This window comes from Rhynchophorus ferrugineus, unplaced genomic scaffold (assembly GCF_030347505.1).
Source record: "Rhynchophorus ferrugineus isolate W39M unplaced genomic scaffold, kcgeb_rfMv2 rfM3, whole genome shotgun sequence".
NCBI lineage: Eukaryota > Metazoa > Arthropoda > Insecta > Coleoptera > Curculionidae > Rhynchophorus > Rhynchophorus ferrugineus.
In genome coordinates, this window is record NW_027472582.1 from 6001658 (window position 1) to 6018039 (window position 16382).

The following is a 16382-nucleotide window of genomic DNA, read 5'->3' on the forward strand; positions in this document are numbered from 1 at the left end:
AGAGATAGAATGGTGTTAGAGAATTTCGGACATGTAACTTTTAAACTTTTAAAACAACACAATTTTCAAAAAGTTATAATTTTTTTAATTTATTTCTAAAAACTCATAACGAAATCAAGAAAAAATTATTATATCAATTCGTATATTTAGGTGAGACATGGGTATTTCAGAATGGTACATTGGGTTACTCATTGCAAGATGATAATAAATATAGTGTACAGACAACAAAAGTTGATGGAAAAAAGTAAAATTTGAAATAACTATGGATTAGATTTTGTTAGTCATAACATTTATTAATAATTCATTGCAGGCCTATAGTTCTTCATGCTGGAACAGGAATGGTTTTATTCCTGGGGCAGAATTAGTGTTTTCCTCTAAGTCCAAGGGTGACTACCATGGGGAAATGAACTATAACTTGTTCTTGCAGTGATTTGAAAACAGATCAGTGAAAACACAAAATCAGATTTTAAAGAACTTGGAGGAATCATCAGTTATTGTTATAGACAACGTACTATATCATAGTACACTGGTGGAAAAGATCCCAAAAAGTGCATCAACAAAGGCTGCAATTAAGGAACATAAAATATAAGTAAATAAAATAAGTTTTGAAGAAACCATGTTAAAGAATGAACTCTTTCAAATTGTTACTCGGTAAATATAAATGAAATATTTAATTGCATTTTATGTAATTGACTCTTTTAGATGTTACATTTAAAACTAGATGTGAAACCCATTTAATTTAAGTAAATATTGCTATTATGGATCCTTGCATGTATCCTGGTCAATTTTTTCAGTTTAAAAGGGCATTTATTGAGAAAATTTGGTACTGTAGCGACGTTGGGGCATGTCGAATTTTATTGCTTACCATAACGACCTACAAAATACCCAGAAAATATTATCCTAGATGTTGAACACGTGCGGGGTGCCAGCAGCGACGACCAGTATACAGCAACGAAGATCTGGCAACTATGAGACGTTGATCTCGTATATTATTGAAGGGTACTTTGGATTATTCAGTCACTGATCATCGCAACGGTTGACTGATAAACAAATCTCTCCAATGTAGGTCAAGCTAAGAGTATCTTCCGACGGATCAGTACAATTGCTTGCTTTGAGTCTAACTAGCTCTGTTTTTTTCTAACATGTTTTCAATTTAATATACCATCGAGATATATTTAGCTGATTCTGGTTGAGGAATCGGGCACCCGTCAAGTGATATAATTAGGTTTTTGTCATTTCGCCGCAACGCAAAATTAACATGGACAGATTTGGAGCTATTAAGCTGTATTGTCTGGTGTATAGTCTATTTGTAGAGCTTGTCGACTGCTACTTATACATTTTCTACAGCCTTAGGCAGACTATTTCCGTACTGTTCCTTTTGTTGTTGGGATGTAGGCAGTGTAGAGCAGATACAGGAGAATAAATAAATATTGTATACGAGGGTCACTATTTATATTTCGGGAATTGGCAACACCCTTGTCATGCGAGTGCATCTCATGGTTCCAACTTGACATTCTTGACGATAAACGTACTCAGAACATTTTGTCGCGAGGACGCTATTTGTTTATTTTATATTTAGTTGAAAGTTTCGTCTCGGCAAAAAATTAAACTGAATCGTGCGATGATATTTTACGATTTTCGACGTGGATTATCCCAACAAGAGTGCATCAATCAACTTAATTGAACTTTAGGAAATGAAGCTTCATCAAGCTTCTTCGTGTATCGCTGGTTTAGTGAATTCAAACGTGGTCGTAGTTCACTGTCGGACGAGTTTCGTAAAGGGCGTCCAGAATTGGCTGGTGCGCCAGAAAACATCGATGCTGCGTGCGATGTTATTATGAGATTGGGGCATCCCTAAGCATTAGTTCCATCAGTATATATGCGATTTTACATGAACACTTAGCTGTGCGAAAGTTATGTTCGCGTTGGATCCCTTACAATTTGACAAGTGCTCAAAAAAGGCTCGTGTGCACGATTGGTGCAAAGAAATGCTTAAGAAATTCAATCGCGGTGCTTCGGAAGACGTTTATAAAAACGTGATAGGTGACGAATTATGGATATATTCTTATGAGCCCGAAAGTAAGCAGCACTCGACTGTATGGGTGTTCTAAGATGAACCAAATCCAACAAAAGTTGTTCATGCACGAAGCATTTCAAAGAAAATGGTGGCCTCTTTTTTCAGGAAAACTGGTCATATTGCTACTGTGCCTCTAGAGGATCTTGTAGAGTAGTAAATTATGATTAGTACACAGCCATTTGTTTGCGGTTCTGAAGTCTTCGGTAAAATAAGGAAAACAAACAAGAGACGCCGGATTATTCTTCATCGTGACAATGCGAGCTCTCACACTTTTTCACACTCAAACTATTTGAGCATCTGATTTGGCATCCAATGACTTCTTTTTGTTCCCATTCGTGAAGATTAAACTGCGTGGTCAACGATTTATATCGGCCAAAGAAGCTATTGAAGCGTTCAAAAATCATGTTTTGAAGATACCTCATTTGGAATGGAATAAATGCTTTGAAAATTGGTTTAAACGTATGCAAAAGTGTATCGATCATCGTGGCGAGTACTTTGAAAAACAATAAAAATATATTCGCAGCTTAACTATTTGTTTTTTTGCCTATTCTCAAAATTCAAATAGTGACCCTCGTATATGTCAGTTGTTCATATTGATTGATCCATGCATTGTAGCTGAAAAACATTTACGTGACTAATTTCTCTAGTCACTAATGATAAAAAGAAACTGATATAGTTTGGAAGTATATTTTCTACGAATTTGATTTATACAAAAAACAACTAGTACTTGAATACACCAACTATCATCTAATCTTGTGTGCTAATATCAAAAACAAATCGAGTAATAACCCACTCCATATCACTTATTTGTTCGCTTAATTTTTTCTCGGCTTTAAACTTTTAATCCTTTAATTAATTTACAACACACGCTTTTCACTCATCCTAAACTAATCCTTTGCGTAATCATATGACGTCTGTTGCGCGTAAACAATCGCGTGTGATTGTACTCGACGAGTTTTTTCCCCGGCCTTCTCGGACCTATAACGTTATGCAATTGTTTTCTCGTTCTGGTTACGGGCAGTGAAGCCCCGTCATACTATCATCAGCTGACTTTTAATCCAATGAGTTGGCCTATGGTCGATGTATAGTGGGTCGTACCGAATTAATATGTTTCTCTGTTTTTTTTTGAATGAAACGTCAGTGATGACGCCATCGAGCTTATACGATTGTGATGTTTATTGTTGTTTTCGTTGTCGAAGGACGAAATAATATAACCCATCAGATTTGATATCTTTAATTTAGGTTGTACTACTTTTAACACCGGCTTTTGAATGATGATTTTGGTCAGCTGCAATTGAAATAATAATCTTAAAAAGAATTCTAGAATACCTAGAATTGAAGTGAGTAAGTATTCCAGACAATAACATGAAAAGTGGTAGATTATTGAAGAATGTTAAGTAAAAATATTACTAGTATAGAACTTGAGAAGAAAATGAATAAGTATAAACTAAACAGATAATTCTAAAGAGTCCCCAATAACAGTACAGAGAACAGTATTATTGAAATCAACTGCTCTACCATTTGCTAAGACAAATCAAAATTGGTAAACCTACTGAAACATTTTATGATGATAATTTGAAGATAACAGGTCAGTTGAAAAGTCCCCATCCTACCATAGTAAAACAAAATTGTTTTGGTCAAAGGTGGCCGTTTGTCGGCGATTTCGTTCTTTAAACGACCCAATAACGCTATGTAATAGTCGCTGTTGATGGTCTTTCCTTTTTCAAAGTAGTCAATGAAAATTATTCCATGCGCATCCTACCGCATACAGACGCCATAACCTTGCCAGCCGACTGTTGAGATTTCCCACACTTTGGAGCGGTCCGTCGTATGCAGTCCACTCGGATGACTGTTGATTGGACTTCGGACTGAAATGATGGAGCTATATTTTATCCATTGTCACATATCGACGCAAAAACTTCTCAAACACTGCTCCGAATCATCAACTCGTCGTTGTTTTTAGTCAAAAGTGAGCTTGCGCGGCAACCACTTTGCACAGAGCTTTCTCATACCCAAATATTCGTGAATGATATGATGTACAGGTTCAGTTGATATCTTTAGAGTGTCTGATATTTCATTCAATTTCAATTTACGATCATTCAAAATCATTTTGCGGATTTTTTAAATGTTTTCGTTGGTAACAATCTCTTTTGGGCGTCCACTGCGTTCATCGTCTTCGGTGCTCATTTCACCACGTCTAAACTTAGCATACCAGGTTGATTTTCTTGGGGAGTGTCCGAAAACTCCGTGTTTTGCTTCAACTGTATTTTTTTCCTTCAAAAAGCAATATATTATCACGCAAAATTTCTTTTTATCAATTTTTTAGCGACATCTATGTGTCAGGCCGGGGACTTTTCAATTGACCTTTAGAAAGGGCTACCAAAATATTCATTTTACATAGCTGACAATAACTTTTACCCAAAAATGAATGTTTGAAACTTCTGTCTTTCATAAAACAGGTTGTAAGAACTTGATAAAATTACGTTGTTGAATCAAATATGTGTCAATTACCTAGCCTGGTGAAGTATACCTTATTGACCTACTTAATGTACAAGAAACCAGGATATTTGATATTAGCTTTTGGAAAAAAAAAATGTTTTTGGTTAAGGACTGTTATTAATTGAGATGGTTCTGGGGACATAGAGGCATAGTTTCATAGAATTTTAACTTATCATTTGTTGCTGACTTGTTAGTTCCCACGTGGGACATAAGACAAAGTAAAAAAGAATAGATAAATGAAAGTCATAGATAACATATTAAAAATGAGCTTTCTGCAAGGGCGAGATTGAAAAGTGAAATAAATAAGCAAAGAACCATGCAATGTAGGTACAGAAATTACTCTTCTAATCAGCCTGGCAAATTTATTGTTTTTCTAATATTTTAAGTGACAAATATGGATAAAAGAGTATGAATACAGAAATTTAGATTATGATTATAAAACTAACTACATAATTTTCATAAATGGAAAACATAGGACAAATAGAAAAAATTATGAAGTATTAACAGTATACATGTAAACATTTTAAAGTATTCATAAATAACATAGACGCTGGGGGGGCAAATCTGGAGAATACGGTGAATGAGGAAGCAATACAAAGCCCAATTAATCGATCTTTCACATGGTGCATTGTCTTGGTGAAGCAGCATATTCTTTTTCTTCAAATGCGGCCGTTTTTCAGCGATTTCGTCCTTTTAAACGGTCCAATAATGCTATTTAATAGTCGCTGTTGATGGTCCTTCCTTTTTCCAGGTAGTCAATAAAAATTATTCCATGCGCATCCCAAAATACAGACGCCATAAACTTGCCAGCCGACTGTTGAGATTTCCCACGCTTTGGAGCGGGTTCATCGTGTGATGTAATCACTCGGATGACTGTCGATTGGACTGTCATATATCGACGCAAAAACTCGGGTTTATTACGCTTGATCATCTTCAAACACTGCTCCGAATCATCAACTCGTCCAGTCCAATAGCATACCAATCCTTGATGGTTGATTTTCCTGGAGCAGTGTCCGGAAACTCGGCACCAAGCCAAGTTTTTGCTTCAACTGTATTTTTTCCCTTCAAAAAGCATTATTTTATCACGCAAACTTCCTTTTTATCCATTTTCTTTTACAATAACAAAAGTTGCTTCACTCAAAAAACTAATGATCCAACACCTATAAAATTTATACACGCCTCTTTTGAGAGTTAGTGCTAACTAAAAACATATAGATTTCTATTAGAGCCATCTATGTGTCAAGCCGGGGACTTTTCAATTGACCTGTTATTTCCTGTTCTCAGCTCTCAAAAGAATGGTCGCTGGGAAGAAATTTTTGTCGAATGAAGAGGTGATAAAACGAAACTGAAGCCTATTTTGAAGCAAAGGACAAATCGTACCACAAAAATGGCATCGAAAAGTTGGAGGGTCGCTATAATCAGTGTAGCACCCTTGAAGGGAATTATGTTGAATAAAAAAAACTAATTAATAAGAATGTTTGATCATATATTGAAAATACTGAGATAGCAAATTTTAGTAACATATAATTTTTAAATTAGTCCTTTTACTCTATTAAAAGAGAAACATGATTAATTTATTACAGTGTGGTCGAATTTCGGCCACAGGGAAAATAATTCTGCAGTGTTATTGATACCGCAAAAATGTCATTATTCTGTTAAATTTCATAAGGCATCCTTGAAAACATTATAGACGATCTCAAGTGAAGATTGTTTTAATAAGGTAAATCATTTAATATAAATATTTATCCATAACCATGCATATTGTAAATGTATATTGTAGATAATAACGATCGTTTCGTATATATGTTTTTTAGCAAGTTTAAAGATAATCTCAACTGACGCTGCTGATATATCACAATATCTAATAACGTCGAGTAGTTAGTACATGTAATTCGCATTAATTTGGTGAGATTAGATCCTTGAGAGCCATTATTGTCGGTTGTTTATTTCGGTCACTTTTTAAAATAGTATTTTTGTCGTGACGGAGTCTGTTGTCTGTTAAAAATCGTTTATACAATGTACCAGGTGTGGATGCCGTTGATCAGTGCTGGGCTGTTGATCGGGGTTTTGGCGTTTTCAAGGTAAGAACCGCGAATTTGCTATTTTTTCGACCGACTGCATAAGATTTCAACTACAACTTTCTATTAAAATAAGAACACATTCTTTTATCGCGAGATCTTGTCAGATATGTTTTCCGTCTCTTTTTTAACTTCAAATTGTTTTTTTTACTGTGACCAAGCTCTTTCAAAAAAATACGAATGTCAATTTTCACCTGCTCTTCAGAGCTGTGAAAAATTTAGATAAAAACAAAATAACTACACGGATAAATGTCTAGAATATATGGACGTGGGCACATTCCTATTCTTTGTTTCAACTTCCCACTTATTCTCCAGGTTTAGTTACCTCTGACTTACATGTCAAAATTTTTTATAACTAGCTGAAACCGTCTTCCCATACTAAATACTGAACCATACTGAACAACCTAGTATATAATAGAAAAATTGTAAGAGCGTTTAGTTTTAAAGTTTTATTTTAAATGTTGGTGCCATTTTTTCTAGTATAAACAATTTCATACAGTTGTCCCATAGAACTGCAGACTTAATCCTATTCTAATATAAACCAAACCGTTATATTCACGTCATATAAACATCTTTCTCCTAAAAAAATGACCAAAAGGTATTTAAGTTATTTAAATATCCCCTGTATTTTTGTCAAGTTTGTTGTTGATGATCTTCTGAATAGCAATGCTTTCATAAAAACAAATGAATAACTAGTATAATAAATTTTATACATCACTCAGTTTTTAAGTTAATACACAAAAAGTGTATTTATAAACAATATATGGTTTGTATTTACTTCACTTATTTCAAAAATTATATATTTTAAAGCAATGTAACGTAGTTTTTCATTACTGGTGCCATAAAATACTTATATTTTTATATGACCTTTATTTTTAACAATATGTAATGAAAACTGTATTTTAAAAAGTAAGTGAATTTCTATTTTTGTCACTTATCTTAATAATTATAAATGTTAAAGCAATTTAACATGGATTTTCGTTTCCTTCGTCACAAAGTATGCTTATTGTGAGTGTTTTATCTGTATCTGTAAAAAATGTGGCTGTTTCGAATATAGTAGTTTGTATGTGTTTTTAAATATATTCATGAACATTTGGGATTTTTTGCAATTTTCAAGTTTTTGTCGTCATTTAATCGCGACTTAAACAAATTGCACGAATTATAAAGATTTTTAATCTTAATCAAACGGTGGTATAATACTTTTTGCAGGACCTTTATATTTTACAATACAATGAAAAGTGAATGTCTGTTTTTGTCCCTTATATTCATAATTTTCAAGTTTTTGTCACCATTTCTTTTAAAATAACCGCAAGTTAATGAATACTACACGAACTATTTATATTGTTACGTTGAATCAAACAATCGTGTAATACTACTAAATACGCTTAAACGTCATCAAAGTTTGACAACGAGTACACCGTCGATTCGCTACAAAAACAAGTATTGTGCACCATCTAGCAATTGTACTTCGAACTAAATTCGTTATGGGTCAGAGTAAACCAGAGTTTTTTCACCACTATCCTATAGATGACGCTAAAAATACTGTAATTTTAAACAAAAAATGTAACTTAAAACATTTGTTATTCATTTATACGAACCTACACGTGTTTAATTTGCTTTAACACATATTTATTGTATTCGCAATATAGCATTCATATAATAAATATTAATGTATGTAAAAATGAAATAAAATAGTATCAAGAAATTTAATACTGGATACTTATTAGAACTAAATTTCTGGTGGGAATCCTTAATATTAGTGTTGGGAACTATCGACTGAAATTAACTATCGACTGATTAGTAATTGACTGCTTTTTACTATCGACTGTTTCAGTTGCTATTTTTGGTTCGACTGATTTTACTACTTCTTACTAGTGACTGTTTCAGTCGCTGTTTTCGGTCCGAATGATTTTGTTAGTAATTACTATCGACTGTACTTTTAGTTACTATTTTTGGTTCTACTTGTTTCATTCGACTGATTTTTAATGTTCTGGCTCTGTCGTCCTAGCCGCGACCTTGACAAAAATGTGCCCAATTTATGCTAACATAGATTTATATATAATATATGTAGTTTTATGATTTTTTTGGTAGTTTGCTTGCAAATAACAACATATTGTATATTAATATTGTAGCATTTTGGTACGATATTTTTCAAGATTGTTAAAGTCATAGGGCAAAAAGATTAAAATTGGGAATGATAAATAGTAAAATATTTTGATTGTTTCTATGGAAATAATTTCGATTACTGTCTCGATTTTATTCATTTATATTTTTTACTATAGACTATTTACTATAGACTATTTTTCGCATTTATATCATTTCATTCAGATCATTTTTAATTACGCCACGGATTAGTTTTTTTTTCTATGATTAGGTATATGTTTAATTTTTATATAGTATTTATGGTTATTGTACATCTTTAGTTTTTATGTTTTGTTTAAGCTCTATTGTATTGTTTATATTTATTATAGTATATTATAAAAAAATAAAAAAATAGCAATTAACACATTAAAATACAATAAAACGTTTGTGGGGTATTTTCCGTTCCATAGAAAAATTCCACTCCTTTTTACAGATCCACAGAACATTCAAATATAAAAGTACTTCTAGTTCGTTTAAAATTAAATTATAAATTGTATGTTATGTATTATTAGAATAGTATTTTCGTGAAGGAATTTATACATCTTTCTTCTCTCACAATTTATAAGGAAAAGATTCGTGCATCTTCATCTGGCATCACGAATTGAAAAAAAAAACAGTCGAACCGTGCATTTGACTCAAAATTGTAATTATTATTTTCAGTCGCTAGTTTTTTGACTATCGACTGTTTTCAGTCGATAGTTCCCAACGCTACTTAATATTATTAAGTCATATATCTAATTGCATTTTTATTTTTAGGAGAAGGACACATATGCAGATTCATCAACGGGAAGTGTTAGAGAAAAAGCGCAAAAAAGAACAGCAATGAATTTTTGGAGGAGACATGGGACTTGTCTGGATATTAATAATTATTTATATCACGACGTTAAATACAAGCTATATATTAGTTAATAAGACTGATATTTATTGTCATATTAACTGTTATTGAATTTTTTTGAATAATATTTATTTTATATAGATATTGTTTGTACAATTTTAAATTGAATAGTATATAAGTAGTATCTATTATGCCAAAAGTATTTCAAAAATGTGATGTTAATCATATACGAAAAAATGATATTTTCGAATTTTATCGAATAAATTTGTTTTTCAATTGAAAATGATTTTTTATTATCTGGAAAACATTTAAAAAGTGCGGAAAACAAATTTCCATTTGATGGATGATTTTTTATCAAAAGATAGCAAAAATATTTGCTTTTTTGCGTTTACCAATATATAATTGGTTGCGTACGTTAAAAAATAAAATACTTAATTTCTACGCCCGAATAATTAAAAGATGAATAAGATACAAAGAAATAACTTGTATATAAAAATAAAAATTAAATAATATATATGTTATACCTGTCACTCGATTTTTTTATTTAATGTTTAAATGATATCCATCTTCTTTTTTCCAAAATATTAATGGATATTACAAAGCATCGTAAGAAAGATCATTGTCTTGGATTGCAACAATTACAACTTCATTAACAGTTGGGTTTTGCAATATTTTGGAAACGATGTTGAACAATAGGACCAGTTGGTAATGATTTTGACGAAAAACGTCCAAAAACTTGCCACACTTTCTCTCTTTTATCTGCTCGATATGGTTGTATATATACAGCATGCACATCAGTCTGTGAAAGTATACCTACTGCATATTCAGTGATTTTAAAAGAAATGTATGGAAACATAAAACTAATTTTAGACTTCACCAAATATAAAGAATACTGGAAAGTTTGTGTTGATTTAAAAGTTGCTGCTATATCTCTTGGACTACAGCACTACTAAATATTGTTGTTTTCTCTATTTGTGGGACAGTAGAGGCACCAAAATCACTATGAATAATTAATGATTGGACAAAAGAACTGACTTTTTGGTAAATCAAAGGTCAGATATTACAAATGATGATTGTCTTGGATCATCTGCATCGTGTTTGCAATAACTGCAACTTCATTAACAGTTTGTAGATTGAATATTCCTCGAAGTGCCTCTCCAAATGATAATGACGTAGTTCTCGTTTTGCATTATTTTGGAAACGATCTTGAATAATTGGACCAATTGGTAATGATTTCGCAAAAACGTCTAAAAACTTGCCACAGTTTCTCTCTCCTTTATCTGCTCGATGTAGTTGTACATATATTATATGCAGTAGATTGTGAAAGTAGATCTGCAAAACAGTAGGATCGGTACCAGACATTAAAAACAAATGACCAATTTGATGGTACACTTTGCTTTGAATATTGATGTTGATCCAAAATTACAACCTTCCTCATTCTAAACGATTTTTCTGGTATCAAATGATGACATTTGAAGGCAAGAATTGCTGGTCTTTTAAATGTATGTAATCCGTCAAGTGTTCTTCTGCAGTTCTATTTAACTGATAATATATTTCTTGTTTCTCGTGGAAGATGTGAAATGGTCAGAGAATACCTGTGAGACCGGATGAACATATTAGTGTTATGGGAATTAAGTTCAGTTTACCTTGAAATGTACGTTACAATAGCACGTTTTAATTTTAATATTATAAATTATTGATTTATTCTATATATAGCGACCGCTATTATTGCAGCGGTTACCATGAACATATCACTTTGACGGATATATGACAGTTGAAATAAAATCCTGGAACCTCATTGTAGCCACCTAACTGTGACTATAAACCTTTCTCGAATTCACACACACCCATTTAACAGGTCAATTGAAAAGTCTCCGGCCTACCATAGTAAAACACATTTTTTTTGGCAAAATTAGTTTTTTTTATTCAATATAATTCCTTCAAGGGTGACACATTGATTATACCGACCCTCCAACTTTTCGATATCATTTTTGTAGTACGATTTCTCTTTTGCTTCACAATAGGCCTCAGTTTCGGAGATCATCTCTTCATTCGTCGAAAATTTCTTCCCAGCGGGTAGTTTTTTGAGATCTGTGAATAGGAAATAGTGGCTGGGGGCCAGATCTGGAGAATACGGTGGATGAGGAAGCAACTCAAAGCCCAATTCATGGATTTTTGATATCGTTTTTACTGACTTGTGACACGGTGCATTGTCTTGGTGAAGCAACCCTTTTTCTTTCTTCAAATGCGGCCGTTTTTCGACAAAACAACCTCTTTTGGGCGTCCACTGCCTTTACCGTCTTCGGTGCTCATTTCACCACGTCTAAACTTAGCATACCAATCCTTGATGGTTGATATTCCTAGGACAGTGTCCGGAAACTCTGCACCAAACCAAGTTTTTGCCACAACTGTATTTTTTCCCTTCAAAGAGCAATATTTTATTAACACTCGAAATTCCTTCTTTTTATCCTTTTTTTTTTTCACGATAACAAAGGTTGCTTCACGCAAAATGCTATAATTCACAAACTAATGATCCGATAGCTGTCAAATTTATACACGCATCTTTTGATAGTTAGGGCTAACTAAAAAAACATATGGATTTAATTCTAGTAGCGCTATCTATGTGTCAGGCCGGGGACTTTACAATTTACCTGTTACACAAAATTTCATCAAAATCTGTTTAGGAGGAGTTTAAAACAAATACACGGATAGGATAATAATATATACAAAGATATGAAGTATGATATTACATTACTCACCTAGAATTGCTCTCAAATGACCTTCTAAAGTTTGCAGGATCGTCATCTTGATCTCCTTCACGCTCTTGCCCAGGAATTGTTCGCTGGCGGTGTGCAATAACTCATCTGCTTTCATGATCTTGCATTGGGCGACTCCGGTGACGCTCAGGGGGACGCCCTGCGCCGTCTCGACGCCCTCGCATTGCGGGTTCAACGTCATCACCTCGAGAGACAGACGCTGGACGTCGGTGACCAGCCACCAAGCCCATGACCATCCTCCCACCGTTGTCACTCTTTTGGTGGAGCCGCAACATCCTCCTGCAAGAAATCGAAAAAGAAAATATTATTTATGGGGATTTTAAACAAGTTCTTAAGATATCATTGTTGTTATTTTGTTTTTACTAACTAAGGTTTATATGGACTAAGCCTCCTGCGATATTCTGATGACCATGGAATCTGTAAGGGAAACATCCTATTGACTTAATTATTGAGTTAGCAGACCGGCTTTTTAACATCAGATACACAGAACGATTGAGGTATATATTTTAGTCATCATCAAATGATATAAAAGTCTATGGTAAGAGCCTAAAGTATTTGCACAATTCCTGTTGAAAATAATTAAACCGATTATAGACAGAAAAACTTAATATACATCAGTTTGGGTTTATTAACAAGCCTTGTTCATAATCTTATATTCATATTCCCAATAATCCTAAATCAACATCTTTGGAAGATCCGTCCCAGATGATTAGTGGTGGGAACTATCGATTGAAATCGACTATCGACTGTTTAGTAATTGACTACTTTTTACTATCGACTGTTTCAGTTGTTATTTTTGGTCTGATTGATTTTGTTACTATTTACTATCCACTGTCTCAGTCGTGTACTTTTAGTTACTATTTTTTGTTCTACTAGTTTCATTCGAATGATTCTTAACGTTCTGGCTCTGTCGTCCTAGCCGCGACCTTGACAAAATTGTACCCAATTTAGGCTTACATAGATTTATATGTAATATATATAGTTTCATGATTTTTTTGGTAGTTTGCTTGTAAATAACAATATATTGTATAATAACATAGCAGCATTTTGGATAGATATTTTTCAAGATTGTTAATGTAATAGGGTAAAAAGATTAAAATTGTGAATGATAAATAGTAAAATACTTTTGACTGTTTTTATGCCAATAGTAGGTATATTTCGATTACTCTCTCGATTTTTGTTAAAAAATATTTCCGTTCAATAATAAATAAAGCATTTACTTCATTAAAAAAAAATCTAGTTGTTATTGTGCGATCATTTATAATTATGTCATAAATTAATTTTATCTCTATGATTAGGTATATGTTTAATTTTTATTTAGTATTTATGGTTACTGTACATTTTTAGTTTTTAGGTTTTGTTTAAGTTCTATTGTATTGTCTATATTTATTATAGTATATTATTTGAAAATACAATTAACATATTAAAACACAATAAAACTTTATTCCATTCCATAGAAAAAATCCGTTCCTTTTTACACGTCCATAGAACATTCAAATACAAAAGTAATTCTACTTCGTTTAAAATGAAATTATTAATTGCATTATAGCTAATAGTACTCAGTAATTTTTTTTTTTCCATTTTTTGAAAGTTAGTACGTGGAGGAATATGTACATCTCCGTCTCGTTTATACTACCGTTGGAAATATATGCACATAGAAAACTAACTGCTTCAAGCAATTATCTCCGTCCTTTCCTCTCTCACAATTTATACAGGAAAGGGTTGGTATATCTTTGTCTGACGTCACAAATTGAACAAAACAGTCGAACCGTGCATTTGACTGAAAATAATAATTACTATTTTCAGTGGCTAGTTTTTTGACTATCGACTGTTTTGCGAGTATCGATTGTTTCGACTCTTTTCAGTCGATAGTTCTCAACGCTAGTTATGATGGTGTAACACAATATCTTGTTATTTCTGGTTAAGTCCTCAAACTTAACGAATTAGTATATAATGACTATATAATATTTCCTCTGATTCTTCTTAAGAGATTATAGGTATACATTGTTGTTCTGTAGATCTTAAAACATTCTTTAAATATCTATCACATAGGTAACATAATTCTTATGCATATTTATGATAATTTCGGAGAGAGTCACCTAAAATATCGTAAAATTTACGTGACGTCCACCACGCTGGTGAATCATTCATTTCTTTATTATTCTAACACGAACAATCGCAAAACAATTACTTCACGTTGCTTTTATATTCAAAGAAAAAAAATGGGACGATCTTAATTTTGTTGATATAGCCGAAGCCCGAAATCGCTAGGATTCGGTTTGCGTTACAAATTTGAAAATCTGCAACGTTATATCTACGTGACCTGCGTCAGACAATGATTGGGTTTGAACAGCGTGAAAGTGGAAGTTTGGTACTATAAAAGAAGTAGGTTGCGTAAAACGTTCGCGAATTATAACTGCAAGTACCCTAGGATTGCTGTAACGGTATTAATGAATATATACTATGCGAAATAATACAATGAATGTATTTATTGGTGAACAAATATTGGTGGTTTTTAAAATAGTTTAACCCGCTTTTGCGACAAAGATCATAATTACTGATTACCGATCATTTATTACCGATTTATATCATAAAAAGACCGCAGTCTTTGAGTTTTTCATTTGTAAGAACTTTATTTCATCAAAACTGCTCAGCCAATGTATTTAAATCTTTGCTAAGTCAGTACATTCGTTCATCAGGCTCTTCGGCTTGCGGCAAAAATCAACCGAGCTTTTAACCGACGTGAAAGACTAGGAGCACGCTTCTTGGGCTTGACCAAAGCGTTTGAAAATGTTTGGCAAGAAGGCTTAGTGACGAAAAGCATCCGGTTAAGTCTACCCGATGACCTAACCGTTATTACCAAATCATTTGTGTCGGGACAATCGTTCCGGTTGAAGATCAAAGGACGCAGGAGTTCCACAAGTTTCCCCCCTGCCACCGGCTTTATTTAACCTATTTCTTTCATATATCCCTGGGATACCACAAGTTTTTTTTTAATCTCTTAGAACGTCAACAATTTGTCTGTGGGTAATAAGTATTATTATATGACTTCAGTTAAATAATATAACTATCCTGTCATGTAGAAGGTCACTTCAGTAAGTGACCTGCTTCACAACTTATAATCTAAAATGTTATTCTAGATACTATTCTAACTTATTCTAGAGATTATTAAATATCACTCTATGTGTCTATTAATCAGTTCGTATGGTAGTTTGCGTTTGGGCCTATGCATTACGCTGTCATTTAACTGTTTGGCGAGTGCATTAGGATGCACTAATAGTCTTCTTCCTTCTAAGGGGATATCGCGCTGAATCAGTTTATTGGATACGATTAATAGTGATTAATACAGGTTAATATCGATACAACGACGATAAGTCGGGACACTTTATTCTGGAACCTCTGGAGGATATCTATGTTAGATTCTTTAGTAGTACACCACAGTTCAATACCATAGGTCCTAATAGGCCTAAGTATTGATTTATACAGCAAAACCTTGTTACCTAATGATAATTTAGATTTACGCCCTATCAGCCAGTACATTTGGTTTAGTTTAACCCCAAGCGTTTTGTTACTATATGTTTTTTCCATGTCAAACGTCGATCGAAATGCATTCTACAAAGTTCAATTCTACAAAGACAGATTCTTCTGCAAAGGGTGAATGTTACATGGATAGATTTTGTCTCATTTGCTTTGATACGCCACGTTTTCAACCACAATTCGACTTTGTTAAGATGAAGTTGGAGGTGCTTTTCATGTCAAACGTCGATCAAAATGCATTCCTAGACATTTAACGTTCATGGTAATTCAATTTTACTGAGGGACATGTTCTTCTACCAAGGGTGACTGTTACATGGGTAGATTTTGTCTCATTTGCTTTGATACGCCACGTTTTCAACCACAATTCGACTTTGTTAAGATGAAGTTGGACGTTTCTTGTGGCTGATATTGGCTCCTCGTGTGATGATAAAACCGAT

General features: G+C 33.2%; 2 protein-coding genes across 2 annotated transcripts in view; both read right to left on the reverse strand.

The window, feature by feature from the left end:
* Positions 1 to 16382, reverse strand: part of LOC143193783 (solute carrier family 2, facilitated glucose transporter member 8) — a 241696-nt gene that overhangs the window by 161310 nt on the left and 64004 nt on the right. The window lies entirely within an intron of this gene.
* Flo2 (flotillin-2) overlaps positions 1 to 16382 on the reverse strand; it is a 374194-nt gene that overhangs the window by 52557 nt on the left and 305255 nt on the right. The window contains exon 2 of the mRNA XM_076400168.1: positions 12391 to 12687. Coding sequence (XP_076256283.1) covers positions 12391 to 12687 — 297 coding nt within the window. The remainder of the gene's footprint in view (positions 1 to 12390; positions 12688 to 16382) is intronic.